Below are 27,662 nucleotides of genomic sequence, written 5' to 3'. Positions count from 1 at the left end.
GCCAAGTGCATCAGCATTTCATAGGCCAACCTGTTTGGAAAGAAAGTGTGGCAACTGTGGTATCCACAAACTGGACGATATATTTCATGACAAAGAGCCACATGAGGAAGTTGAATGGAAAGTTTGGAAAATGGTCAACCATACCTGTCACACCAAATCAAACAAGACAAAAGAAGTGAAGAAGCGTTCGCTTGTCACCGAGAAGGGCACTGTAGCTGATCTCATAAAGCAGCTTAAGGATGAAGCCAATGACACTGCTGTACATCTGTTCAATAAAGACTGGCAGCAACAGCAGTTCTCAAAACTGAAGACAAACCTACCAGAAGGAGCAGTGCTGAGCATTGTAGATTTCTCAGAAAATTACAAATGCGGTTTCCAGAGAGAAGTGCAAACTGCATACTATGCCCAAAATTCAGCTACTTTGCACCCAATGGTGAACTACTACAGGTGCGAGACTTGCCGTGAAGTTGTGCAAGAATCTTGCATTGTAATCAGTGATGACCTTCGGCATGATTATCATTTAGTGCATGCCATGCAAGCAAAAGTCTGTAAACACCTAGCAGAAAAGAGAGGGCTGAATATCAAAGTTATGTACAGATACTCCGATGGTTGTGCTAGCCAATACAAATCGAAAGGACCTTTCTCAGATGTGAGTTACTTCACAGAAGATTTTGGCTTCCCAGTCATCCACAACTACTTCGGCAGCAGACATGGTAAGGGCCCGAGCGATGGAGAGGGTGCGGTCGTGAAATCTCAAGCGTCAACAGCAGTTCTAACTCGCAAGGTAGTAATCAGTGATGCAAAAGTGCTGTATGAGTTTTCCAAGAAGCATCTAGACAAGCAAAGCGAAGGCGGCCAATGTTGCAAGAAATTTCTGCGCACATCATTCTTTGTTTCACATGCAGAGGTTAATAGAGACAGGGAAAACAGATCTACAAAGTTGGTGAAAGGTTCAAGAAAGCTACACTGTGTTAAGACCGTGGAGAGTGGAGTAATTTCAACTCGAAATTTAACTTGTGTGTGTGACACCTGTCTACTTGGCCATGGAAACTGCAGAAACAATACCTATGTCGAGAACTGGAAGAAGGTGGACCTGAGAGCTGCAAATAAGCGAGGTAGGGGCCAGGGCCAGTATTCTGAAACTTTAAAAAAATATATACATCTACATCACTAAAAATGTTATTAGCAGATGAGATTGTCATGTTTTCCTAGGTTGCATAATGAATCCCAGTATACAGTATCTACAATTGTTTTATCTATATGTCACATTTTTTTTTGTAAGTTTCAGCATATGGGCCTAGAATGTTTCATGAAGATATTTGCATGATGATTACTTAAATCACCCTGACCATGGTCTCATTTGAGGCTAGAAATTACTGCAGTTTGATTCAGATTTGACTCTTGCAGAGATTAAATCATGTCAATCCCATCTATACATTTAGGGAACAGATTCTCAAAGAGATCCTGTCACCTGAAAATTCCATTTGGGAGTTTAAAGAACACTTACAGCTATCTCATATTTTATAAGCAACATGTCATTCACTACAAACCCATGTAATGTCATCCCTCACAGGTATGAGACTGAGAGCAAAATACCACTGCAGCCCCAGCTGACCCAACCAGTGACGTTCTCACAGCTGTTGTCCCAGATGATGTCACAGAAACACTAGAACCCCCCACAGCTGTTGTCTTACATGGTGCCGGTACGCCTGCCACAGCACATAGAGATGATCCCCCTGATACTATGAACATGACAGAACCACAGAGCTCTGATGATAGTGAGAGGTAAAACATCTATCATGTTGGGAAATATTTGGCCTGAAGGCGTATGAAAGTATCTATGTTTATCACAACAGGTAAAAACAAGAAATGGATATTTGTTGAATGTGCTGTACAATAATATTCATCTTGAAATTTAAAGCTCTTCATCAACACTAACATTTATTGATCTGAATATTTCAGAAATGTCCCATTTAAAATATTCATTTCATGTCTTCTATCATAAGATCTAAGTAAATTCATTTGCAATATTAATCTTGGGATATTTTCTTTTTTTTTTCTTTATGCATTACAGGTACAAAGTTAATACCTATGTTGCAGTGCGTTTTGAAGTATGTGGCAAGAAGACGGATAGTACCAAAGGATTGGTTTACATGGCATTGGTAAGTTTGCTGGCTTGGTTTGTGGGTATTCTCTTACTCTTCTCTGATTGTAATTTTAAACATTCGGTATTTCAAGAAAAACAAGTCAGAGCATTGAGGAAAGTAAACTGATACTTGCTGTACCAAGCTGTACACATATGCATTGTACTTGTGTTTCACATCATGTGGATAAACTATGTACCTTTGCAGTAGATTTACCCGTTATCTGAGACATCACCAAGTGGTACAGTGGAACCTCATTATAAAGAGGTCGGATATAACAAATCCCTCTTATAACAAGGTAATTTTGTTGGTCCCAGCTCTTCTTTGTTTTTTGCTTTTTACCCTGATGTAATGAGAAACCTATATAACAAGGTAATTTTCATGGTCCAAGGACCTCGTTGCAAAGAGGTTCCTCTGTATTGCATTTCTTACCTGTATAATTTACATTGTACTTGATTTTGTGATTGATTTTTACAGATAACTGCTGTTAGAGGTGATGTCGTACAAGTCAAATTCCTGAAACGTACAACCGACGGTTTATACAGCTTCTCGCCGGAGCCAGAGGCTGCTCATCCGAAGTCAGACATAGAGGGAAAGCTGCCAGTACCAGTTATGCATCCTGTTGGCAGAAAATTTTTGTATGAATTTGATCAAACAGTGCTGTCAACCTTATCAGGAAAATATGGACTGGAGTAAATTGGACAAGTGGTGCACTGTACTATACTGAAAAGAACAAATTCTTCCAACATTTTATTTCTTGCATTTGCAGGCTGCTAGACCATCTGCCATAACACGCTCATATCGAGCAAGCATACACTGCACAGAATTTTTATTTCCAGGAGCAGTGACTGTTGATACTTTTTGCTTACATACTGGACTGTAGGTAGAATGGTTGCAACCTCAGCAATAAACGTGTAGGCCTCAGGTTTCAATTGGTGTGGCGTCAGAGTTTGTCATCTCATTCATTTTGCAAAAGCAACAGCAATAGGGACCTGAAAATGACATGTTAAGGCCGGGCCACACTAAGCGGTTTCATGCGACGCAATGCAACTGGACGTTTCCATGCCATTGTTTCAGTGTGACATGGCAGTTTTCCCTCGTTGCCATGCAGTTTTGTCGCGTTGGACCTCGGTGCAGACGATAGAACATGTTCTCTCGCAGTTGTCTGCCGTTGCGTCAGACAGGCAAACCGTCCAGCTGCGTTGGTTCACGTCGCAGCAGCACAGTGTGGCCTGGCCATTACAAGGTCCCCCTCCCCTTGCTTTTACAAGTTATGTTAACAAGGTTCCACTGCATAAGTGTCTCATAATTGTGAATCAAAGGTACTGGGTAAGAGTTTAGGAGGGTAGAATCACTCTTACCCAGTACCTTTAAATTGTGGCAAGAACAGTTGCCCCACGACCAGCACTTTGCCTTGAACTAATAATAAATTTGTTTAAATGTATAATTTGCCATATTTTGAAGTTACTTCCAGGGTTGGTTCAATTACATTTTTAGTTACTTCCAATTATTTTTGGATTTTCCTGAATTAAATATTTTCCCTTTCATTTGCACACAATTACAGTAATTGCAATCGAATTTGAAAAAGTAATTAATCACATGAAAAATGAAATTGAACCCAACCCTGACTGTTTCTCTTTGAGAAATGTTACAAGTTCAATTTTCTTATCAGAAAGAATCTACCTCATTTCTAAAGTGCCCTATTAATGTTGTGGAGATAGGCATCGTGCTCGTTTCGATCCCTTCCTTGATTAGTATGAGGCAGTTTACATCCAGGATCTTCCGTGAAAGTTCACTAAATGGTCTGTAAACATTCACAGAACAGCATGCGTGCTGTCGTCAGGTGGGAAATGTAAACCTTCAGCCTCAACACAACTTGTAAAACAACTTGTTAGTGAGAAACTATAAGGAATAACAACTTTTTCGTAAGAAGCTATAAATTAGAATTCAAACAAAATCATACTGAAAAGGTACGTAAATTCAATTGAACAAATGTGGAAACAGCACATGCATAGTTTGTGTTGAATTCTATGGAGTACTGCAGGCTGAGCAAAATAAAACAATATGTGATGCTTGGAGGCCTCCTTTCGTCTTTGGTAGACACTTCATAGGTTCCTGGTAAGAATGAGTAATGTGGAACATTGGGTGTTAAGGCAATTTTTATGTAGTTTGTACATTGTTGGTAAATTTAAGAGTTCATTAAAGGGAGTGCATGGGGAGCTGGAAGTGAGAGTATGCCCATGTCGTAGCTGCCATCTTGTGCACCTGGCGAGTTTAGTCTCCTTTTTGCCCCAACCCCATGGAATGACCCAGATCTTAGATTTTTGAGATTTTTAAGAATTTGAATTTAAGAATGGACAATATTGAGATTTTTTTCAGAATTTAAATTTAAGAATTGACAATATTGAGATTTTTCAGAATTTGAATTTAAGAATTTGACAATTTTGAGAATTTGAAGATTTATATATTTGGTGTCCTCCCAGAAGTTTGGAACCTCATTGTAGGTGACTTTGAGAGTGTTTCTATTGTTGAAAGTGTATCTCAATGAGTAGAATGTAAGTTTAAACTAAACATGATACTTATCACTCACTTGTTATCACCATTTTGGGCTTGTGGTCACTATGTAAGGGGGACACCATTTTTGGTGTCCCCCTTACGCGTGAAATTAGAATTACATCTTCGGGCAATAAAAATCAGGACTTTTATCTGACTTTGAGTAAGGAAGAGTGTTTCTATTGTTGAAAGTGTATCTCAATGAGTAGAGTGTAAGTTTAAACTAAACATGAATGATACTTATTACTCACTTGTAATCACCATTTCGAGCTTGTGGTCACTATGTAAGGGGGACACCATTTTTTGGTGTCCCCCTTACGCGTGAAATTAGAATGACATTTTCGGGCAATAAACATTTGTTGTGTATTTTTGCATGCAATTGTTTAAGAAGAAGATTCAGTGCTTCATATATTGTGTTTGAGATTAAATTATTCTTAAGAGTGGCAAGAATTGTTATGTCCACAGAGTTTCTTCTACCATATGTCTCAAAATTTCAAATTTTACAGTATAATGGGTAAGCTGTTGAGATTTTTTATTTTTTTGTATTGAAATGATCCAAACAAAAAGTTGTTCAATGTGAAATGGCATCAAAAACAGACATGAAAACAGAAAAAAAAATAGAAATGTATACCTCTTGAAACCAGTCTGACACATAAACACCTTGGGTTTGGTGTCCCCCTTACACGTGAAATCTGTTAGGAGCGTGCATGTTTTGGACCAGCCCCACTTTGATGAATTGTACAAAATGGTGAGAATTTTGTTATTTTCCAAAAATTAAGCTATATAGGAAATAAAAAATAATATTTTGATGAATTAATAAATGAATCTAGAATTTGACCCCTATGTCACACATTGAGGTCCTATTTTATGGAAATAGCCAATAAGTCATTAATACCTTTTATACAGTAATTTAGCTAAAAGTCATTTGAAAGGGAAACAATCATAGATTTGTCATACAATTTACATCAAAGCAAAGCTTGAAATTTTCTCTACAACTTTGCTATGTGTCCAGTTTAACAGAAATCTATAGAAGTAACGATTTGAAAAACAGAATGTTTTCTCAAAGCATGACAATGCTGGTGTCTCAGAATGTGGCATACAGGGGGTTTTCACCATGGCACATAAAGAGTTATTAAAAGGAGGCATCACACATTATCTTGTGAAAATAAGATAATAATAATAAACACTTTTTCTTAATTCTTTATTCAAATTTTGTTCAATTTCATATCACAAAATTCATATTCACACACACACACACACACTCACACACAAACAGGCAGAGTGATGATAATACACTGTACAACTTAGTTCCATGTGTAAACCAAGGTGATATCACAAAAGCAATCAATATCCATGTCAACTGAAAAAAAAAATCCATTGGAAACTTGCTGGCATCAGCCTCTCTCCTTTTCAGCGGCGGCTCAACATACGAGGACCTGTTTCTTTTCCAGCCTCCTCAATCTTCAGTTCATCTCTCATACAAGTCACACGGATATATTCAACATTCTCTTTCCCACCATTAACACTTTCTTTGAATCATCTATCAAAGCTGAACAGGAGGTAGTGCAGGGAGTGCCTGTCACCATCTGTGGGGATGGGAGGTGTGACTCCTCAGGGTTTAATGCAAAATAATGTACATACACGATGATCAATATGCCAACCCCAAGAGACTGTTGTGATGGCCTTGGCGCAGGTCAGGGACACTACCAGCTCAGTGGCAATGGAAAAGGTCGGGTACAAGAGGACTCTCAATGAGTTGCTGAATAATGGGGTACAGTTGGAGGTTGCTGCCACAGATCGGCATGTTGGAGTCCGGAAAGTGATGAAGGAAGAGTTCCCCAACATCCAGCATCAATTCGATGTCTGGCATCTTTCAAAATTGATCACCAAGAAGCTATTAAACCAACAAATCAAAACAGAGAGACTGTAAGGAGCTTGGTCCATGGATAAAAGCAACATCCAATCATATCTGGTGGTCGTGTCAGAATTGTGGAGGGGATGAGGTGAAGTTGGTGGAAATGATCCAGTCTCTATAATGCACCATGTCTGCAATGTGCACACCTGGACATCTGCTGACAAATTCCACGAATGTGGTCATGCCCCACTGACCCAAGAGCAGTCTAATCGAACAAAATGGATCACACCAGGATCCAAGTCTCACAAGGCTATTCAAGAGGTCATCTTTGACTAGCAACTTGTCAAAGACTTGAAGCAGCTCACCCAAGCATGCCATACCAGTGCCATTGAGGCTTATCATAGCCTTTACTTGAAATATTGTCCGAAGAGACTTCATTTCCATTACCCGGGAATGCTAGCTACGTCACAACTAACTGTACTTGATCGCAATGCAAATACACAGCGACCTCAAGCAACTGTGAAGAAGGCAAAGAAAGGAGGTGTATAGAGAAAGGAGATCTTCGGTTCAAGTTCAAGGAAGTGTAAAGAAAGGAGATCCTCGATTCAAGTTCTACTTGAAGGCAGCCAAGACCTGGATTGCATCTCAAATCCCAGAAGACAAGGATTACTCATATTTGTGGGATCTCATGGTGGTTGAGTTGAGACAGCATGAATTAGCTGGTGATAGGAAGTAGAATCTCCACTGAAAAAAAGTATGATCTAAAAGCGCATCTTGAACAGGTCGAAATATCCCAAACCCCTCTGATTGAAGGAAGGATTATTTAAGACTATACAGTTAGCTCAAGTTTAGAACATATAGATTGTTTTTGCACTAGAAGATTAAAAGATAGAGTGGATGTCCTGTTTTTCATTGTAATAAATCATTTGAAGAGTACAAAAGCTAAAACATTATAGAAACAAATGGGTAACACGTGGCAGAATAGACCAGGCTCACTTACACCTGAGGAGTGCCTGGCACTCAGAGTAAGCTCACTTCAGAGTTACTTGTAATAACAATATGTGGAACACTATTCTTTCTTAATCTTATTTTATTTTATGTTATTGTTATTTTTTTTTTTTCATCAATGGAGAAAATTTGCTAAGACATGGACGGGTTCTTGTAAGCATTGAAAAGACTTTCATGCCTGGTTCTGCCAGGTATGAAACATTTACATGCCAGCGTGTTCCAGTTCTGGGAAAAGGAAGATACCATTTCACAGGGAGTAATGCTCCAGCAGGTTGGATGTTTACATTTCCTAGCCCAAACCCTTACAGGATCAGGGAATATGGAGTATCTCCTCCAACTACTGGACAAAGAATCCCTTGAAAACTGCATGTGGGAGATTCTCAATCATTTGCTGAGAGAGATGGATGGACTCTTCTCTGGAATGTGCAAGAATCGGCCAGCCAACCCTATAATCAGTTCAGGAAACACTCCGGCAGCCTTGTTGCATTGGCGAGCATTAGCTTGGTTGATGGACAAGCTCTTGCATTGGGAGTTGGACAGGTTTCTCCTTCTGGGCAGGATGGAGGACCAACCTGGCCCCGCTCATACTCTCACTATGCCCCTCCGCCAGTGGGAGTATTCATCCCAATAGTGCAGCTGCCCAGGGTGAATGTGCTTCTGTTGCCAAGCAGGATGATGCTGCAGAGACTACACCAGCCACAGCTGACACATCTGTGCCTGCTACTCAGAAGGATAGGACAAATAAATCACAGCGTCCTGCTGAGGCTAGTGCGTCCACAGCCCCATCTTCTAGACTAGCACCGGACATAACCTTTGCAGGTGTGGCCTGTTGGCCACATATCCCTGCTGCATTTGACACTCATTTCCATCTTGACCAGTTGAAGGCTACAAATTTGTAGCTTGCGGAAAAAGGGACATGAAGCCATAAAGCCATGAAGCCAACTCACTTGTCTCCATGCAATGGACACAATATTAATCTGCTCTCACCAAGGGAAACCAAATTCTGCATGAGCCACTAAAGAAAGATACGCGATGCAATAAATAGTCTCCGCAAGCAAGACTGCGATTTCAGAGTGGTGTCTGATGAGATAGATGACACTACAGTACGTACATGACGTAAATGACAAAATCGACACTGTCAGATTAACTAAAAGTGACTATTTTGATCCAATCCATTCCCCTTTTAAAATGAACTTTCAGAACCTCGCTGCAAAATCAGAGAAGGAAATATCCATCCATGCAGGAACAGATGATGAGCAAACCAAAGATTACTATTATGTCCACAGTATGTTACCATCACGTGTCTTGTGGTCAGGATTTAATGGGAGATCTTCAAAGGTACAGGAGAGGTGGTTCTGCCAAGAATTACGTTGATCACAAAAGAGAGATTTCTGGGATACCCCGAACAATTGGTAATGCAGAAAAGAGGATGGGCCTGCTTAAGAACATCCAGTAAGGAATCAAGGCGATCAATCGACTCGATGAATTTCTGTCAGAGTTGGAAAAAGATGAGAAAGGGATTTAAAGATGCTACGACGATGTAACATGTTGGCGAAGAAAATCAAGAAACCTAAAAGAGGTCTAAACAAATCGAACACAGTGTAGATTGTTGAATAATATCTGACTTTAACTACACGTGTATAGAAGTGGAATGAACTAAAAAATCAAGCCACGCAAAAATTGGGGTTTTTCAGAAGCCCCCAAAGAAAAATCCTTTCGCACGCAACAGTTCTCTCAAGGATTGCAATGGTATACGAGGAATGGAGAACAGAGCAAATACCTGTTGGTTTTAATAATGAAGTACTGCAGTGTATTTGCAATGTTCCTCAAAACACTTTTAGTACCTTGTTGCAAAATTAAAGAAGGAATATCCGTCCATGCAGCAACAGACGATGACAAAAACAACTTTAACTAAGATTTCTTAATGAAAGTCATCCATAGTATGTTACTATCATGTGTCCTGTGGTCGGGGTGTTAATGGGGTATCTTGAACGGTACAAGAAAGGTGGCTCTGCCAATAATTACACTGATCACAAAAGAGAGATTTCTGGGATGCCCTGAACAATTGGTAATGCGGAACAGAGGATGGGCGTGCTTAAGAACATCCAGTTAGGAACCAAGACGATCAATCGAGTCTATAAATTTCTGTCAGACTTGGAAAGAGATATGAAAGGGATTCAAAGATTCTACAACCATGTAACGTGTAGAACGTCTGGGTGAAGAAAATAAAAAAACCTAATGAGGTCAAAACAAATTGAACACAGCTGGATTGCTGAAAAAAAAAAATCTAACATAACCATAGAAGAGGAATGGAATAAAAAATCAGGTCATGCAAAATTTGGGGTTTTTCAAAAGCCCCCAAAGAAAAATCCTTTTATTAGACACGATAGTTCTCTCAAGGATTGTCATGATACACGGAGAATGGAGAACAGAGCAAATAAATGTTGGTCTAATGATGTGCTGTAGTGTACTCGCAATGTTCCTATTTTCAGAGAATACTTCCAACAAGATAAATGGCCTCTAAAAGAAACAAAGAATGTAATAAAAGATGATCTCTTTAATGACTATTTGCCCTCATAAAGTTACTCAGACATACAAATGATAATATTAGTAGTCTCCAATTTGAGATATTTGAGAGAGCATATGAATTATCTGTTAAAAACTTTGAAGAGCAAGGGGAAAAAAAACAACTGTTATGGATTGCCATGTTTTGGGGAAGTGCGGTGGAAGGGGTGAGTCGGATCTTGCCCATAAGTTGACCCCGCAACGCTGTTAATGTGTCCAACATGGGAGTGGCCACCTCCCTCGTCAACTGTTCAGTTTTCAAATTTTGGATCCATGTGACTTCTCCATTAAACAAGCAAGCCGAGAACCCGGCACACTACATACCGACGGTATTAAATGTAAAAACGTGTGTGTTTGTAGTGTGCATGCAGTCATACATATTGATGGACAGCACACTAGCATACTATGTATGTAGTATAGCGCTTATTAAAAATTAGCACTTTCTTAATCTCAGATCTCGCAAATCATATCAACTGACACAGGGCAAGGTTTGTTTAATGATAGACGAGGATTTGAATGAGTTAATTGATCGTTCCTGATTCTTACAAGACTAAAAGAAGAATCCAGGGTGCCATATGCATTAAGCCGTCAGGATGCAATAGTGGTTTTTGCTGGGACGTCTCTTGCTGAACAAACCTTCTTTCTTGTTCATAACATAAAATAACATGGAACGTTTTGGGTAGGTGTTACATAAAACAAGAAACAGTGAGGGTTTTTTTTTCAAAGTTTATTTGGTTGTTCTTTCAATCGTGCAATGGACACAATGTTATCCTGCTCTCAACAAGGAAAACCAAATTCTGCACAAGTCATCAAAGGAAAATACACGATGTAATAGATCATCTCCGCAAGCATGATTATGATTTTAGAGTGGTATCTGATGAGACAGACAACAATTCTACAGTACAACGTACATGACGTAACTGACAAAACTGACACAGCCAGGTTTAACTGAAAGTGACTATTTTGATCCCATCCCCTTTCAAATGCATTTTCAATACTTTGTTGCAAAATAAGAGAAGGAAATATCCGTCCATGCAGCAACAGACAATGACGCAAACAATGCAAATGTGCACTATAACAAAGATTTCCTGATGAAAGTCATCCACAGTATGTTACCATCATGTGTCCTGTGGTCAGGGGTGTTAATGGGTGATCTTCAAAGGTATAAGAAAGATGGTTCTGCCAAGAATTACGTAGATCACATAAGAGAGATCTATTTCTTTGATGCCCCAAACAAATTGGTAATGCGGAACAGAGGATGGGTGTGCATAAGAACATCCACTTAAATAGGAACCAGGATGATCAATTGAGTCAATAAATTTCTGTCAGAGTTGGAAAAAGATAAGAAAGGGATTCAAAGATGCTACGACGACGTAACCTGTAGAACGTTTTGGTGAAGAAAATCAAGAAACCTAAAGAGGTCAAGACAAATCAAACACAGTGTAGATTGTTGAATAATATCTGACTTTAACTACACGTGTATAGAAGTGGAATGAACTAAAAAATTAAGCCAAGCAAAAATTGGGGTTTTTCAGAATCCCCCAAAGAAAAATCCTTTTGGACGCAACAGTTCTCTCAAGGATTGTAATGGTATACGGGGAATGGAGAACAGAGCAAATATCTGTTGGTTTAATGAAGTACTGCAGTGTATTTGCAATGTTCCTATTTTCAGAGAATACTTCCAACAAGATAAATGACCTCTAAATGAAACAAGAAATGTTATGAAAGTTGATCTCTCTAATGGACTCTTTGCCCTCAGAAAGCTACTCATTCATACAAATGATAATTTATAAAGGAAGATACATGATGTAATAGATTATCTCAGAAAGCATGATTACTATTTCAGAGTGGTGTCTGATGAGATAGACACTGATTCTAGAGTACATGATGTAACTGACAAAATCGACACTGCCAGAATAATTGAAGGTGACTAATTTGATGCCATCCCATCACGTTCTAAAACATATTTTCAGAACCTTGTTGCAAAATTAAAGAAGGAAATATCAATCCAAGCAGTAAACATATGATGACGCAAACAATGCAAATGTGCACTATAACAAAGATTTCTTGATGAAAGTCGTCCACAGTATATTACCATCATGTGTCCTGTGGTCAGGGGTTTTAATGGGTGATCTTCAAAGGTACAGGAAAGGTGGTTCTGCCAAGAATTACATTGATCACAGAAGAGAGATTTCTGGGATGCCCTGAACAATTGGTAATGCAGGAAAGAGGATGGGCGTGCTAGAACATCCAGTTAGGAACCAAGACGGTCAATCGAGTCTATGAATTTCTGTCAGAGTTGGAAAAAGATAGGAAAGGGATTCAAAGATGCTACGACGATGTAACGTCTGGGCGAAGAAAATCAAGAAACCTATAAGAGGTCAAAACAAATCGAACACAGCGTAGATATATTGTTGGAAAAAAAAAAGTAGCATAACTTAGAAGAAAAACGCGCCCACCGGCCTACTTCTAGTCTACACATACTATACTGGCATCGCACCGACAAGCATATTTCAACGCGTCTTTAATTTTCTGAAATTGCCACATAATTTACAACTACGTCAGGATGGAAACGGACATCGAGCAAGCCAGTCTTCTATATGGACTTCGAAAAATCTGCCGAAGATGATGATCCAGGGGATGGAGATAATACGACGGAAGACAGTGGAGAAGGAGGTGACTTTGAGTTTGATGGGATTTGGGAGGACGAGAACCGTGAGGAGGACGACGGGGAGATTGGGGAATTCGACCCCGACGCTACTGCAGCCGCGGCTAGGGAAATACCGATGGAGGAGCCAAGAATGCCACTTACTTTCCTGCACGAGCTGCCGCCGAGATTGTTGGAGGACGGTCAAGTGGTGAATAACACGAGATGTACCCGTTGGAGTTAATCCAGAACGCCTGCATGATAATGATTTGTAAGTTGTAGCTATTTTTTCGCTTTTGTCTGTCCTGAAAGCCTGAATTTCTATTTTGATTTTCAATAATTAGTCGTCTATCTAGTTTTTACTGAGAACTCGCGGGGACAAAATTAATATCTTCAATTTGCATGAAGACTGAGGTTGACTGTACCAGTAAATGTGATACGACAGAATCCAACAAAGACACAAATAATAAGAATGATGGTGATGGTGCAGGATGCGATGTGTTGAGGAACACTGAGGTTCAATTCAATTCATTTATTTCCATACTTCTCATTTCTGAACATTATAACAGAAATCAAACAAGTTCTTTTTATAAATACCTTGTAAACAATGTGCAGAACACAAACAATATATGGTTGAAGGTCCCAGTGAATCTGATACAACAGACTCCCATGTAGACACGAATAATAAGAATGATGGTGATGGAGCAGGATGCAATGTGTCGATGAAGACTGAGGACTACAGTACCAGTGAATCTCAGACGACAGAATCCCACAAGGACGCAAATTATAAGGATGATGGTGATGGGGCAGGAGGCAACATGTCGATTAATACTGAGGATGAAGGTATCAATAAATATGATGAGAATGATGCTAACCTAAGCGCTGACACGCCATCCTCACAGGCAGACCAGGATATAGAACACCTATGGGATCCTTCATGAAAGATGTACCAATTGACAAGGAAACCATAGGTCCCTGCATAGGAGAAGAGATGGGCAATAATGTAGTTAGGGAGTTTCGTATTCAGAAAAATGCAAACTTCCGCATAACAGAAGAACAGTGGACGGAAATGTGTAAAAGTGTAAAGACAAGGTACATCCAGAAGGGTCAGTGGCATGAACCTTTTAGCAAAGGAACAAAATAATCGAATCCCTACTGCGTCTTTATGATCCAACGCCACAGAGTGAGCACAGCAGAGCAAATTTTTCACAGCGGAAGGTCGATTTTGCACGCAGATCTCTACTGCAAATTTAAAGATTGTGCCATCACTGCCACGCTTACAATGGATGAAAAGTTCATAGCAGAAGTCACTTACAGCCATGACATGGTTAAGCATCACATTGGGCAGAAGCATGCTAGACCCATCCACGGGACTGAGAGAGAAAAAACTTAAAGAAGTCTTTCGGCATGATCAAAAGCCATTCAATGAATTTGTTAAGCGTCTGGCCCAAAAGGATGCTGCGCACGTGGTACTTGCTGGAAATTTCGACGGTATTGGAATTGACAAACAGGTACTCAGACAAGTGTCCCATGAAGGAGTGATTGGCATAACTTCCAACAAGCTGACAAGTCTATCCAACTGATCCAGACGGCCCTGTTAGCGGACAGAGAGCTGACACAAGACGAGTTAGAACATGCCCCTGAGGAGTCAAAGCTTCTTTACAGACACAAGAAAAGCATAGTCCTTCAAGAAGGCGTCCTGTACGAGAAGTGTGAGTTGACTGGTAATAAGCATGACATGCAGCTTGTCCTCCTTGCCACCCACCGCGAACTAGCCATGATGCAATTACATGATGACATGGGGCATCTTGGTTTTGACCAAAACCTTTGACCTCCTTCGCCATTGTTTCTACTGGGCCAGGATGGGAGCTGACGTCGAGAAGAAATGTTCAAACTGTCCTCGGTGCATTTGTCGGAAGAAACACCAGGTGAAAGCTGCCCCGCTGGTGAGCGTGCTCACAAAGTCACCCATGGAACTCGTGCGCATCGATTTTGTATCCCTTGAGCCTGACCGCTCAAACACTCGCAACGTCCTTGTTGTGACCGACCATTACACTAGGTACTCCCAAGCATTCCCAACCAAAGACCAGAAGGCGCGCACTGGAGCCAAGGTGCTCTGGGAATCCAGAATACTTGAACTGAACCCCACACTCCACCATCTGCAAACCCAGTTGCATGAGGATGCCTCCCGTCTTCTCACCAACCATCTTACCAGCTGTTCTACAGAACAAAGATGTTCTTTTTGAGAAGCTGTTTGAAGATGAACCTGACATGGACCTGAATGTTATGTGCATACAAGCTCTAGAGCTTACTGCGTGTTCAGCAGTGCTTTTGCATCATTCCCTCGAGCTGCGTCTCGAGAAACAGAGATACGCTTTTTCCGGTTATTTCACAAATTGTGTGAACACACCTTTGTTTCCGTTCCTATTTTGATTATAACTGAGACTTGGTCAACGTCATTGGACTAAGTCAAATAAACCCTTTCCTTTAACTGTAATTGCAGTTTTATGTTGTCATGTTTTTGATTGTTACAAAATCTCCTGTTGAGTAAATAAAACCCAAACTTGGCCAGGTTAGTACAAAACCTGCGACATATGTATGTTGTGGAAGATTCTATCAAACAGGTTGACAATCTAAAACCCCTCTGACTCAAGCAAGGAAGGATTATGTAAAGACTATGAGTTTAGCTCCAGTTTTATTACAGATGGATTCTTTTTGAAATAAAAGGTTAGAAGATATTTAGAGGCCGATGTCCTGTTATTCATTCTGATAGATTATTTGAAGTGCAAGAAAGATAGTAGATGGAAACAAATTAGTAATACGATGTACGATGTATGTGGCATGATAGACCAGGCTCTCTTACACTTGACAAGTACCTTGCACTCAGAAATAGCTGTCTCAAGAGTAAACAACAATGTCCAAAACACTTCCCTTTCTTGAAACAAGAAGCTGGAGAAAAGGTGTTAAAGTCAGAGGCGGTTCTTGACAACATTTAAAAGATTTCCATGCCTGGTACATGAGACAGGCCTGAAATAGAAGGTCAAGTACCCAGTGACCTTTTTATATCATATCACAAAACGCTAAATATTATGGTTACAACAGCAACGGCATAGAACTATAATTGCCGCGAGATGGAACATACACTTTCGGCTGCGGTTAGCTACTCGGACTGAGTTGTAGTGGGCAGTACACACAGAGCTGTGGTTGCTGGAGGCAACTCACTTGTCTTCATGCAATGGACACAATGTTATTTTGCTCTCAACAAGGAAAACCAAATTCTGTGTGAGTCATCAAAGGAAGATACGCCATGCAATAGATCATCTCGGCAAGCATGATTACGATTTCAGAGTGGTGTCTGATGAGATAGACAACGATTCTACAGTATAATGTAACTGACAAAATCGACACTGCCAGATTAATGAACGTGACTATTTTGATGCCATACCATCCTTTTCTAAAACGTACTATCAGAACCTTGTTGCAAAAATAGAGAAGGAAATATCCTTCAATGCAGCAACAGACGATGACGCAAACAATGCAAATGTGCGCTATAACAATAATTTTTGATGAAAATCGTCCACAGTATATGTTACCATCATGTGTTCTGTGGTCAGGGGTGTTAATGGGTGATCCGCAAAGGTACAAAAAAGGTGGTTCTGCCAAGAATTACGTTGATCACAAAAGAGAGATTTCTGGGATGCCCCAAACAATTGGTAATGCAGAAAAGAGGATGGGCGTGCTTAAGAACATCCAGTTAGGAGCCAAGACGATCAATCGAGTCAATGAATTTCTGTCAGATTTGGAGAAAAATAAGAAAGGGATTCAAAGATGCTACGACGATGCAACATGTAGAACGTCTGGGCGAAGAAAATCAAGAAACCTAACGAGGTCAAAACAAATCTAACACAGCATAGATTGTCGAAAAAAATCTAGCATATGTGACCGTGCACCTCAAAACGAACATAAAGTCGCACACACTGATTTTGCGTGAGGACTGAAAATAAGTGAAATGGGTCAACCTAGCCGAACTTGACTTTTTCATATTTTGTGAAAGAGCGGGTCTTCTTTTACATTATGCTACAATTTGGTATCATAAAACGAGCATGAAAGTGTGTTTTTTTAGCAGTTTATCTCGAACAGTTTTGGTAGAAGGAGTGTGATTAGGTGTGTCTTTAGAATCCCTTTTTCATTTCTGAAAAACCTTGTCCACCTTCTTCACTTTCAACTCTAATAACTTCTGGAAGGATAGTGCTACTGCTTTGAAAGTTAGTATTAATTATGGACAGAATGTGTTAATGAGGCATGCTTAATTTCAGTTTAATTTGATAATCCCTTCATTGTTGTTACTCTGGTGGTTTACTTCCTGTTTTTTGTCCCATTCATCGCACAGCCAGCACGGTTTGGTAAAGATTAATCGCTTGAATAGACACTGCACATCAGAGCCTCTTTTCTCAGTTCACACTTTTCCGGAGTTTGTGCTTTCTTTCCAATATTTAGATAGGTTAGGAGAGTCCATTTGATTTGAGTTATACATCATTTTAAAGCTTAAAGTCTGCTCTTTCAGATTATGGTCTTAACTAAAAATTCATGTCTGGCGACTTTTTGTTTGTTTTGAGGTGCAGGGTCACATATACATCCATATTGTAGAAGAGGAATGGAATGAAAAATCAGGCCACGCAAAAATTGGGGTTTTTCAAAAGCCCCTAAAGAAAAATCCTTTTGGACGCGACAGTTCACTCAAGGATTGTCATGATACAGATGGAATAAAGAACAGAGCAAATATCTGTTGGTTTTATGATAATGAAGTACTGCAATGTATTTGTAATGTCCCCATTTTCAGAGAATACTTCCAACAAGATAAATGGCCTCTAAAAGAAAGGAGAAATGTAATGAAAGATGATTTCTCTAATGGACCCTTTGCGCTTTAGAAAGCTACTCATTCATATAAATGATAATAAGTAAGGAAGATAAGTGATGCAATAGATCATCTTAGCCAGCATGATTACGATTTCAGAGTGGTGTCTGATGAGATAGACGATGATTCTACAGTACATGACATAACTGACAAAACTGACACAGCCAGGTTAACTGAAAGTGACTATTATGATGCGATCCCATCTTCTTTCAAAATGCATTTTCAGTACCTTGCTGCAAAATTAGAGAAGGAATATCCGTCCATGCAGCAACAGACGATGATGAAAACAATGCAAATGTGCACTATAACAAAGATTTCTTCATGAAAGTCATCCATAGTGTGTTACCATTATGTGTTCTGTGGTCGGGGTGTTAATGGGAGATCTTCAAAGGTATAAGAAAGGTGGCTCTGCCAAGAATTACATTGATCACAGAAGAGAGATTTCTGGGATGCCCCAAACAACTGGTAGTGGCTGGGCGTGCTTAAGAACATCCAGTTAGGAATCAAGATAATCAATCAAGTCAATAAACTTTTTGTCAGAGTTGGAAAAAGATAAGAAAGGGATTTAAAGATGCTACGACGATGTAACATGTAGAACGTCTGGGAGAAGAAAATCAAGAAACCTAAAGAGGTCAAAACAAATCGAACACAGCGTAGATTGTCGAGAAAAAAAATCTAGCATATCCATATGGCTATTTCCATAAAATAGGAACCCATTGGCTGGGTTTGGTGTCCCTGCATTTATATCAATGTTTTATTCACTACAATGCTACTAATTTGAGTTTCCTTAGGTAGTATGTGTGCACTGTGTTTCATAATGTCCGTATACAAGTTTTGGGGCACGGAAAAAAATTATAATTGGCTTGCCACGAGCAAGAAGTATGGTTGTTGCATTAGGTTTTTCCTAATGTCGGCGTGACATTTTTTACATTAAATTTTAATACATTGTTTGTGTATTTAAAAGTCCTTTTTTTATTTATTTTTATTGGAAGTAATGTCTATCAACTATTGTTTAAAATGCTATGCAACTTTTCCACAAATCGGGTGCTAATTTGCTTTCCAAAATATTGGACTTTTAGCCTCACGACGTAAGCGTTGGTGTCCCCGTCCTCACGTATGATAGGTATTGCTTTGGTGAAATATTACTAAGCAAAAACATGTTTTTTTGCCGGCAAATATTTCATTTTTTAGCATTAATGAACGAAAATGTAATTTTCATCACATTTTTTTTGTACGATAATAAGTACAATACATCGTAATTTCTTGAGTTTCTTGGATGATGCGTTCATATTGTGTCCCTTCGATATCCTAACGTCGGTCATGAGTTTATTACTCCGCCAAGCACACTCCCAATTAAATTCATGAACGAAATGTACCCTACGTCATATCTCAGGCCCGATCTACGTCATATCTCAGGCTCGATCAAAATAGATATTTTCAGCGCGCTACAAACCACGATGTGTACTCTGTGTCCCTCCCTAACGTCGGTGGCACTTTCACTGCAAATTACGCCGGAATCATCATCGAGCTCTCAAAAGTAATATAAGCACGATTTTCTGTAGATTTTAAACATTATAATTATGAATTTTTATTGTTTCGATTATTACGAAAAGCGTAAAATATCGGGACAGTTTTGTGCTCGGTGGTGAAACCTTCACACATGCAATGTTGCTGTTAATGGGAAACCATATTCACCGTGTCCCCGCTAACGAAGTACGAGTATTGACGATGAAAACACTCCGTCTTTCATTGTAGCGGCATAATTTTGCAAGCAACACCTGTCGCAATTACTACTTGCAAATACCGTATCGTTTCATATCCAATATTATGCTTAGATTGCCGTAATACTAGTCATTTGTGGAGCACTGTACACCCAACGTTAGCATGACGATGGGGACGCCTTGAAGTGCAGTGTCCCTTATGCGTCGTGCCGCGTCAGTCCCACATGTGTTAAATGGTGTATTGTGTATGTGAGTTCGTATTTTCAAGTCTTAACTTGCGATATTGGCGGTAATTTTCTGCACTTGAAAATGATAAATCTGACCATCAAAGTGTCATAGGAGATTCAGAAATAATATTTGTGTTTTTAAGTGGATTTCAAGAGGGATACTTGGTCAAAAAGTGGCAAATTTAGCAGCTGGAAACATAGCTATATGACCCATTCAGTCACAGAATCATCCCCTGAACTCTGGGGTTGGAAGATGGCAGGCGTGGTGTCCAGTTCCCTGGCTGGGGTAGTGGTTTTATGAAGAACTTTGTTACTAAATATTTCCCAAGTAGTGTACTCTATCTAATAAATTCTGATTAGGTAGGCCTAACCATTTCAAAGATTTTGAATAAGATAAGTGTAATATTCTAAGCAAGTTTGGGTGAAAGTGAAATGGAGAATAGACACTAAAACTTTAGTTTATGCTGGTCTACATTTTCCATTTTTTTTTTTAAGTACCGGGTTTGGGAATCAATTATAGATGCATTCCTAAGAGGATAATATATTTGAGACTACCATGAAGTTTTAAATGTCCAGAAATTAACTCTTGGTTGCATAGGCAGTGATCCGGTGTGGTGTTACCTTACCCACCCCCATAGGCGGCGGAAGCGGGGGGGGGGGGGGGGGGGGGGGGTTGCGTCCCCCCCCCCCCCCCCCAAATTTTTTTGGGTGATAAAAATTTTTTTGGGTGATAAAATTTTTTTTTTTTTGGACCCCCCCAACAGACAACAATCGGGGGCAATTTTTTTTTCCTGGATCCCCCTCTTAATTTTGGTTGATAACCTTTTTTTTTTTGCTTGTCAAATTTTTTTCCGCCGCGTCCCCCCCCCCCCCCCTAAATTTTTTTTGCTTCCGCCGCCAATGCCCACCCCCTCATGGGAGGGGGTTATCCCCCTTGATTTTTTTAGCTTAATTTTCCAGAATTTGCCAGCACTTTTGATAAATTTTACAGACACTGAAAATGTACTGAACACTTTTCTTTATAAACACTTGAACATTTTTGTCTGGAAACATATATAGCTGAAATTATGTTATGATACCAAAAGTTTAGGGTTATTTCTAGAACACTTCATTAACACTTAAACAAATTTAATATGAAATCATAACCACTACCAATCCCTTTATACTTCATTTTTATTTAACTATTCATTTACCATATTTACAGGGATGAGATTTCTCCGCGGATTTTGAGTCTGGGATTTTTTTTTTTTTTTTTTTTTGCCGCTCCCTCAGACAAGTGTTTCCTCTTTTTTGAAATTTCTGTTTCACACCTGATATTTTTTTAAATTATGCTTTAAACCATATTACGATTTATGAAGTCAATTCTTTTTCATTTAACAGGGTTCACTATTGAAGATGGCTCGCCAATTCAAAGAGAGAGGGGTGGCCTGCAGAGGCGAAGCAAAAAGGTCACCACGCAAAGGCAAAAGGTCACCGTGCAAAAGCAAAGTGAAAGAAACTAAAAAAAAAAATCAAACTGCCCTTTGCTCTCCGCATTCGATGCCAAAATCGAGAGGATAGTGGTCAATCAAGTGGGGCCAGTCAGACAAAGAGAAAAAGTAGAAGTGCCAGTACAAGTTGGAGACATAAACTGAAGCAAAATCACCCCCAAAAATACCAAAAAGTGCAACAAAGTGGAAAGTTGTACAGCCAGATGTACCGCCTAAACATGGCATTGGCCGAAAAGACTTTAAGAAAAAGAAACCTCAAATCAGAGGAAAGAGAAGAAGCTGAAGAGTGGCTAGAGAAAAAGAAGAAGTACAATGAGAAAAGTAGAATCCGCCAGCGAAGATTTGCTGAGAAAAAGAAAAAAGAAAGGGAAGAGAACAAGAACAAGCCACACATTCCTGTGACGAGGAAACAAGCTGATAAAAAAAAAAGGGTATGAAAGAAACAAAAAACGGAAGCAGCGTGAAGCATACTCAGTCGAAAGACATGAAGCAGTTAAAGCGAGGAGAAGAGAATTATACGCACAGAAGCGGCAATGTGAAAAAGATGTCATCTTACAGGAAAGAGAAAAGAAATTAAAAGCTGACGAGGAGCACCTCAGGGCAATGGAAGCGGAGATAAGAGAGAGAGAAAGGCAACTCCAACTGCATGAAAGAGATGGAGACATAGAGGCAAGAAAACGCCAAATGAAAGAATTTAAAGATGCTGAAGGGAACGATGTACGATCAAACGCAGCTAGACGACAGAGCTTGAAAAGGGCATTACATGCTTTACCCAGCAAGACATCACACTTTGTTGGTACTGTTGTTGACATTCTTAACAAAGCTTCTCCTACAAAACAAGCAGCCTTTACAGGAGCAGGTGTAAAACTTACCAAAACAGCGAGGAGACAGCCTAATCTTGAAGAGGTAGTCACTAAAGGACTGTCATCAAGGCTCAAAGAAGAAAAGAAAAGTCGGAAAATTCTAGCATCGACGCTTCACCTCATGAAAAAATACCGTCTGCAAAGACAGGCCTGTAAGCGGTTTGGTGTAAACAAGAAATTGATAAACAAGAAATTGTCAAAGCAAGGAAGGCCAAAGGTCAACTTGGAAACCGTAAAGCAGGTTCATGAGTTTTATGAAGTTAACTCGTCAGAAATGCCAGACAAGCGACTTGTAAGCAAAAAAACCAGAAAGCCTAGACGCATTATTGATACCTCCATTGCCATTTTACATGAACAATACAACAAGACCTATCCAGATCAACAAGTGTGCTCTTCCAGTTTCTATGCACTCAGACCTAAACATGTAAGCACCAAGAGACAGGCAAAATATCATGGCTGTCTTTGCGAATACTGCGAAAATCTGCAACTAAAATTGGAGGTACTAGCCAACGTGAAATTGAGAACAGTGTATGACGTTGCTAATGCAACTCTCTGTCCAAAGCCAAGTGCATCAGCATTTCATAGGCCAACCTGTTTGGAAAGAAAGTGTGGCAACTGTGGTATCCACAAACTGGACGATATATTTCATGACAAAGAGCCACATGAGGAAGTTGAATGGAAAGTTTGGAAAATGGTCAACCATACCTGTCACACCAAATCAAACAAGACAAAAGAAGTGAAGAAGCGTTCGCTTGTCACCGAGAAGGGCACTGTAGCTGATCTCATAAAGCAGCTTAAGGATGAAGCCAATGACATTGCTGTACATCTGTTCAATAAAGACTGGCAGCAACAGCAGTTCTCAAAACTGAAGACAAACCTACCAGAAGGAGCAGTGCTGAGCATTGTAGATTTCTCAGAAAATTACAAATGCGGTTTCCAGAGAGAAGTGCAAACTGCATACTATGCCCAAAATTCAGCTACTTTGCACCCAATGGTGAACTACTACAGGTGCGAGACTTGCCGTGAAGTTGTGCAAGAATCTTGCATTGTAATCAGTGATGACCTTCGGCATGATTATCATTTAGTGCATGCCATGCAAGCAAAAGTCTGTAAACACCTAGCAGAAAAGAGAGGGCTGAATATCAAAGTTATGTACAGATACTCCGATGGTTGTGCTAGCCAATACAAATCGAAAGGACCTTTCTCAGATGTGAGTTACTTCACAGAAGATTTTGGCCTCCCAGTCATCCACAACTACTTCGGAAGCAGACATGGTAAGGGCCCGAGCGATGGAGAGGGTGCGGTCGTGAAATCTCAAGCGTCAACAGCAGTTCTAACTCGCAAGGTAGTAATCAGTGATGCAAAAGCGCTGTATGAGTTTTCCAAGAAGCATCTAGACAAGCAAAGCGAAGGCGGCCAATGTTGCAAGAAATTTCTGCGCACATCATTCTTTGTTTCACATGCAGAGGTTAATAGAGACAGGGAAAACAGATCTACAAAGTTGGTGAAAGGTTCAAGAAAGCTACACTGTGTTAAGACCGTGGAGAGTGGAGTAATTTCAACTCGAAATTTAACTTGTGTGTGTGACACCTGTCTACTTGGCCATGGAAACTGCAGAAACAATACCTATGTCGAGAACTGGAAGAAGGTGGACCTGAGAGCTGCAAATAAGTGAGGTAGGGGCCAGGGCCAGTATTCTGAAACTTTAAAAAAATATATACATCTACATCACTAAAAATGTTATTAGCAGATGAGATTGTCATGTTTTCCTAGGTTGCATAATGAATCCCAGTATACAGTATCTACAATTGTTTTATCTATATGTCACATTTTTTTTTTTGTAAGTTTCAGCATATGGGCCTAGAATGTTTCATGAAGATATTTGCATGATGATTACTTAAATCACCCTGACCATGGTCTCATTTGAGGCTAGAAATTACTGCAGTTTGATTCAGATTTGACTCTTGCAGAGATTAAATCATGTCAATCCCATCTATACATTTAGGGAACAGATTCTCAAAGAGATCCTGTCACCTGAAAATTCCATTTGGGAGTTTAAAGAACACCTACAGCTATCTCATATTTTATAAGCAACATGTCATTCACTACAAACCCATGTAATGTCATCCCTCACAGGTATGAGACTGAGAGCAAATACCACTGCAGCCCCAGCTGACCCAACCAGTGACGTTCTCACAGCTGTTGTCCCAGATGATGTCACAGAAACACTAGAACCCCCCACAGCTGTTGTCTTACATGGTGCCGGTACGCCTGCCACAGCACATAGAGATGATCCCCCTGATACTATGAACATGACAGAACCACAGAGCTCTGATGATAGTGAGAGGTAAAACATCTATCATGTTGGGAAATATTTGGCCTGAAGGCGTATGAAAGTATCTATGTTTATCACAACAGGTAAAAACAAGAAATGGATATTGGTTGAATGTGCTGTACAATAATATTCATCTTGAAATTTAAAGCTCTTCATCAACACTAACATTTATTGATCTGAATATTTCAGAAATGTCCCATTTAAAATATTTATTTCATGTCTTCTATCATAAGATCTAAGTAAATTCATTTGCAATATTAATCTTGGGATATTTTCTTTTTTTTTTCTTTATGCATTACAGGTACAAAGTTAATACCTATGTTGCAGTGCGTTTTGAAGTATGTGGCAAGAAGACGGATAGTACCAAAGGATTGGTTTACATGGCATTGGTAAGTTTGCTGGCTTGGTTTGTGGGTATTCTCTTACTCTTCTCTGATTGTAATTTTAAACATTCGGTATTTCAAGAAAAACAAGTCAGAGCATTGAGGAAAGTAAACTGATACTTGCTGTACCAAGCTGTACACATATGCATTGTACTTGTGTTTCACATCATGTGGATAAACTATGTACCTTTGCAGTAGATTTACCCGTTATCTGAGACATCACCAAGTGGTACAGTGGAACCTCATTATAAAGAGGTCGGATATAACAAATCCCTCTTATAACAAGGTAATTTTGTTGGTCTCAGCTCTTCTTTGTTTTTTGCTTTTTACCCTGATGTAATGAGAAACCTATATAACAAGGTAATTTTCATGGTCCAAGGACCTCGTTGCAAAGAGGTTCCTCTGTATTGCATTTCTTACCTGTATAATTTACATTGTACTTGATTTTGTGATTGATTTTTACAGATAACTGCTGTTAGAGGTGATGTCGTACAAGTCAAATTCCTCAAACGTACAACCGACGGTTTATACAGCTTCTCGCCGGAGCCAGAGGCTGCTCATCCGAAGTCAGACATAGTGGGAAAGCTGCCAGTACCAGTTATGCATCCTGTTGGCAGAAAATTTTTGTATGAATTTGATCAAACAGTGCTGTCAACCTTATCAGGAAAATATGGACTGGAGTAAATTGGACAAGTGGTGCACTGTACTATACTGAAAAGAACAAATTCTTCCAACATTTTATTTCTTGCATTTGCAGGCTGCTAGACCATCTGCCATAACACGCTCATATCGAGCAAGCATACACTGCACAGAATTTTTATTTCCAGGAGCAGTGACTGTTGATACTTTTTGCTTACATACTGGACTGTAGGTAGAATGGTTGCAACCTCAGCAATAAACATGTAGGCCTCAGGTTTCAATTGGTGTGGCGTCAGAGTTTGTCATCTCATTCATTTTGCAAAAGCAACAGCAATAGGGACCTGAAAATGACATGTTAAGGCCGGGCCACACTAAGCGGTTTCATGCGACGCAATGCAACTGGACGTTTCCATGCCATTGTTTCAGTGTGACATGGCAGTTTTCCCTCGTTGCAATGCAGTTTTGTCGCGTTGGACCTCGGTGCAGACGATAGAACATGTTCTCTCGCAGTTGTCTGCCGTTGCGTCAGACAGGCAAACCGTCCAGCTGCGTTGGGTCACGTCGCAGCAGCTCAGTGTGGCCTGGCCATTACAAGGTCCCCCTCCCCTTGCTTTTACAAGTTATGTTAACAAGGTTCCACTGCATAAGTGTCTCATAATTGTGAATCAAAGGTACTGGGTAAGAGTTTAGGAGGGTAGAATCACTCTTACCCAGTACCTTTAAATTGTGGCAAGAACAGTTGCCCCACGACCAGCACTTTGCCTTGAACTAATAATAAATTTGTTTAAATGTATAATTTGCCATATTTTGAAGTTACTTCCAGGGTTGGTTCAATTACATTTTTAGTTACTTCCAATTATTTTTGGATTTTCCTGAATTAAATATTTTCCCTTTCATTTGCACACAATTACAGTACATGTAATTGCAATCGAATTTGAAAAAAGTAATTAATCACATGAAAAATGAAATTGAACCCAACCCTGACTGTTTCTCTTTGAGAAATGTTACAAGTTCAATTTTCTTATCAGAAAGAATCTACCTCATTTCTAAAGTGCCCTACTAATGTTGTGGAGATAGGCATCGTGCTCGTTTCGATCCCTTCCTTGATTAGTATGAGGCAGTTTACATCCAGGATCTTCCGTGAAAGTTCACTAAATGGTCTGTAAACATTCACAGAACAGCATGCGTGCTGTCGTCAGGTGGGAAATGTAAACCTTCAGCCTCAACACAACTTGTAAAACAACTTGTTAGTGAGAAACTATAAGGAATAACAACTTTTTTGTAAGAAGCTATAAATTAGAATTCAAACAAAATCATACTGAAAAGGTACGTAAATTCAATTGAACAAATGTGGAAACAGCACATGCATAGTTTGTGTTGAATTCTATGGAGTACTGCAGGCTGAGCAAAATAAAACAATATGTGATGCTTGGAGGCCTCCTTTCGTCTTTGGTAGACACTTCATAGGTTCCTGGTAAGAATGAGTAATGTGGAACATTTGGTGTTAAGGCAATTTTTATGTAGTTTGTACATTGTTGGTAAATTTAAGAGTTCATTAAAGGGAGTGCATGGGGAGCTGGAAGTGAGAGTATGCCCATGTCGTAGCTGCCATCTTGTGCACCTGGCGAGTTTAGTCTCCTTTTTGCCCCAACCCCATGGAATGACCCAGATCTTAGATTTTTGAGATTTTTAAGAATTTGAATTTAAGAATGGACAATATTGAGATTTTTTCAGAATTTAAATTTAAGAATTGACAATATTGAGATTTTTCAGAATTTGAATTTAAGAATTTGACAATTTTGAGAATTTGAAGATTTAAATATTTGGTGTCCTCCCAGAAGTTTGGAACCTCATTGTAGGTGACTTTGAGAGTGTTTCTATTGTTGAAAGTGTATCTCAATGAGTAGAATGTAAGTTTAAACTAAACATGATACTTATCACTCACTTGTAATCACCATTTTGGGCTTGTGGTCACTATGTAAGGGGGACACCATTTTTGGTGTCCCCCTTACGCGTGAAATTAGAATTACATCTTCGGGCAATAAAAATCAGGACTTTTATCTGAATTTGAGTAAGGAAGAGTGTTTCTATTGTTGAAAGTGTATCTCAATGAGTAGAGTGTAAGTTTAAACTAAACATGAATGATACTTATTACTCACTTGTAATCACCATTTCGAGCTTGTGGTCACTATGTAAGGGGGACACCATTTTTTGGTGTCCCCCTTACACGTGAAATTAGAATGACATTTTCGGGCAATAAACATTTGTTGTGTATTTTTGCATGCAATTGTTTAAGAAGAAGATTCAGTGCTTCATA

The 27,662-nt window shown here is 39.6% G+C and overlaps 1 protein-coding gene across 3 annotated transcripts; it reads left to right on the top strand.

Annotated features, from left to right (window-relative positions):
* The first annotated feature begins 46 nt into the window (after window positions 1-46).
* On the top strand, window positions 47-25,894 carry LOC139723615 (uncharacterized). Of its 3 annotated transcripts, XM_071634844.1 has the most exons (4): window positions 47-1,115; window positions 24,125-24,335; window positions 24,625-24,712; window positions 25,172-25,894. In XM_071634844.1, the coding sequence occupies exons 1-4, from the start codon at window positions 131-133 to the stop codon at window positions 25,388-25,390; spliced, it is 1,503 nt and encodes a 500-aa protein (XP_071490945.1). In that variant the 5' UTR covers window positions 47-130; the 3' UTR covers window positions 25,391-25,894. The 3 variants fall into 3 exon arrangements, 2 of the variants coding, with proteins under 2 accessions (XP_071490945.1, XP_071490944.1); XR_011710375.1 differs by lacking the exons at window positions 47-1,115; window positions 25,172-25,894 and adding an exon at window positions 20,917-23,664 and having other exon boundaries at window positions 24,625-24,736; XM_071634843.1 differs by lacking the exons at window positions 47-1,115; window positions 24,625-24,712; window positions 25,172-25,894 and adding an exon at window positions 20,917-23,664 and having other exon boundaries at window positions 24,125-24,362.
* The last annotated feature ends 1,768 nt before the right edge of the window (window positions 25,895-27,662 follow it).

The sequence above is a fragment of the Diadema antillarum genome, unplaced genomic scaffold, assembly GCF_040938485.1.
Source record: "Diadema antillarum isolate AM-2024a unplaced genomic scaffold, OU_Dant_1.0 scf00000196, whole genome shotgun sequence".
Lineage (NCBI taxonomy): Eukaryota > Metazoa > Echinodermata > Echinoidea > Diadematoida > Diadematidae > Diadema > Diadema antillarum.
Note: the sequence above shows the minus strand (reverse complement) of the source record. Positions and strands in the feature narration are given on the sequence as shown.

Bases quoted from the DNA above. Each gene is read 5' to 3' on its own strand.
- LOC139723615 (XM_071634843.1), top strand. From the start codon at position 21,729: ATGGAAGCGGAGATAAGAGAGAGAGAAAGGCAACTCCAACTGCATGAA.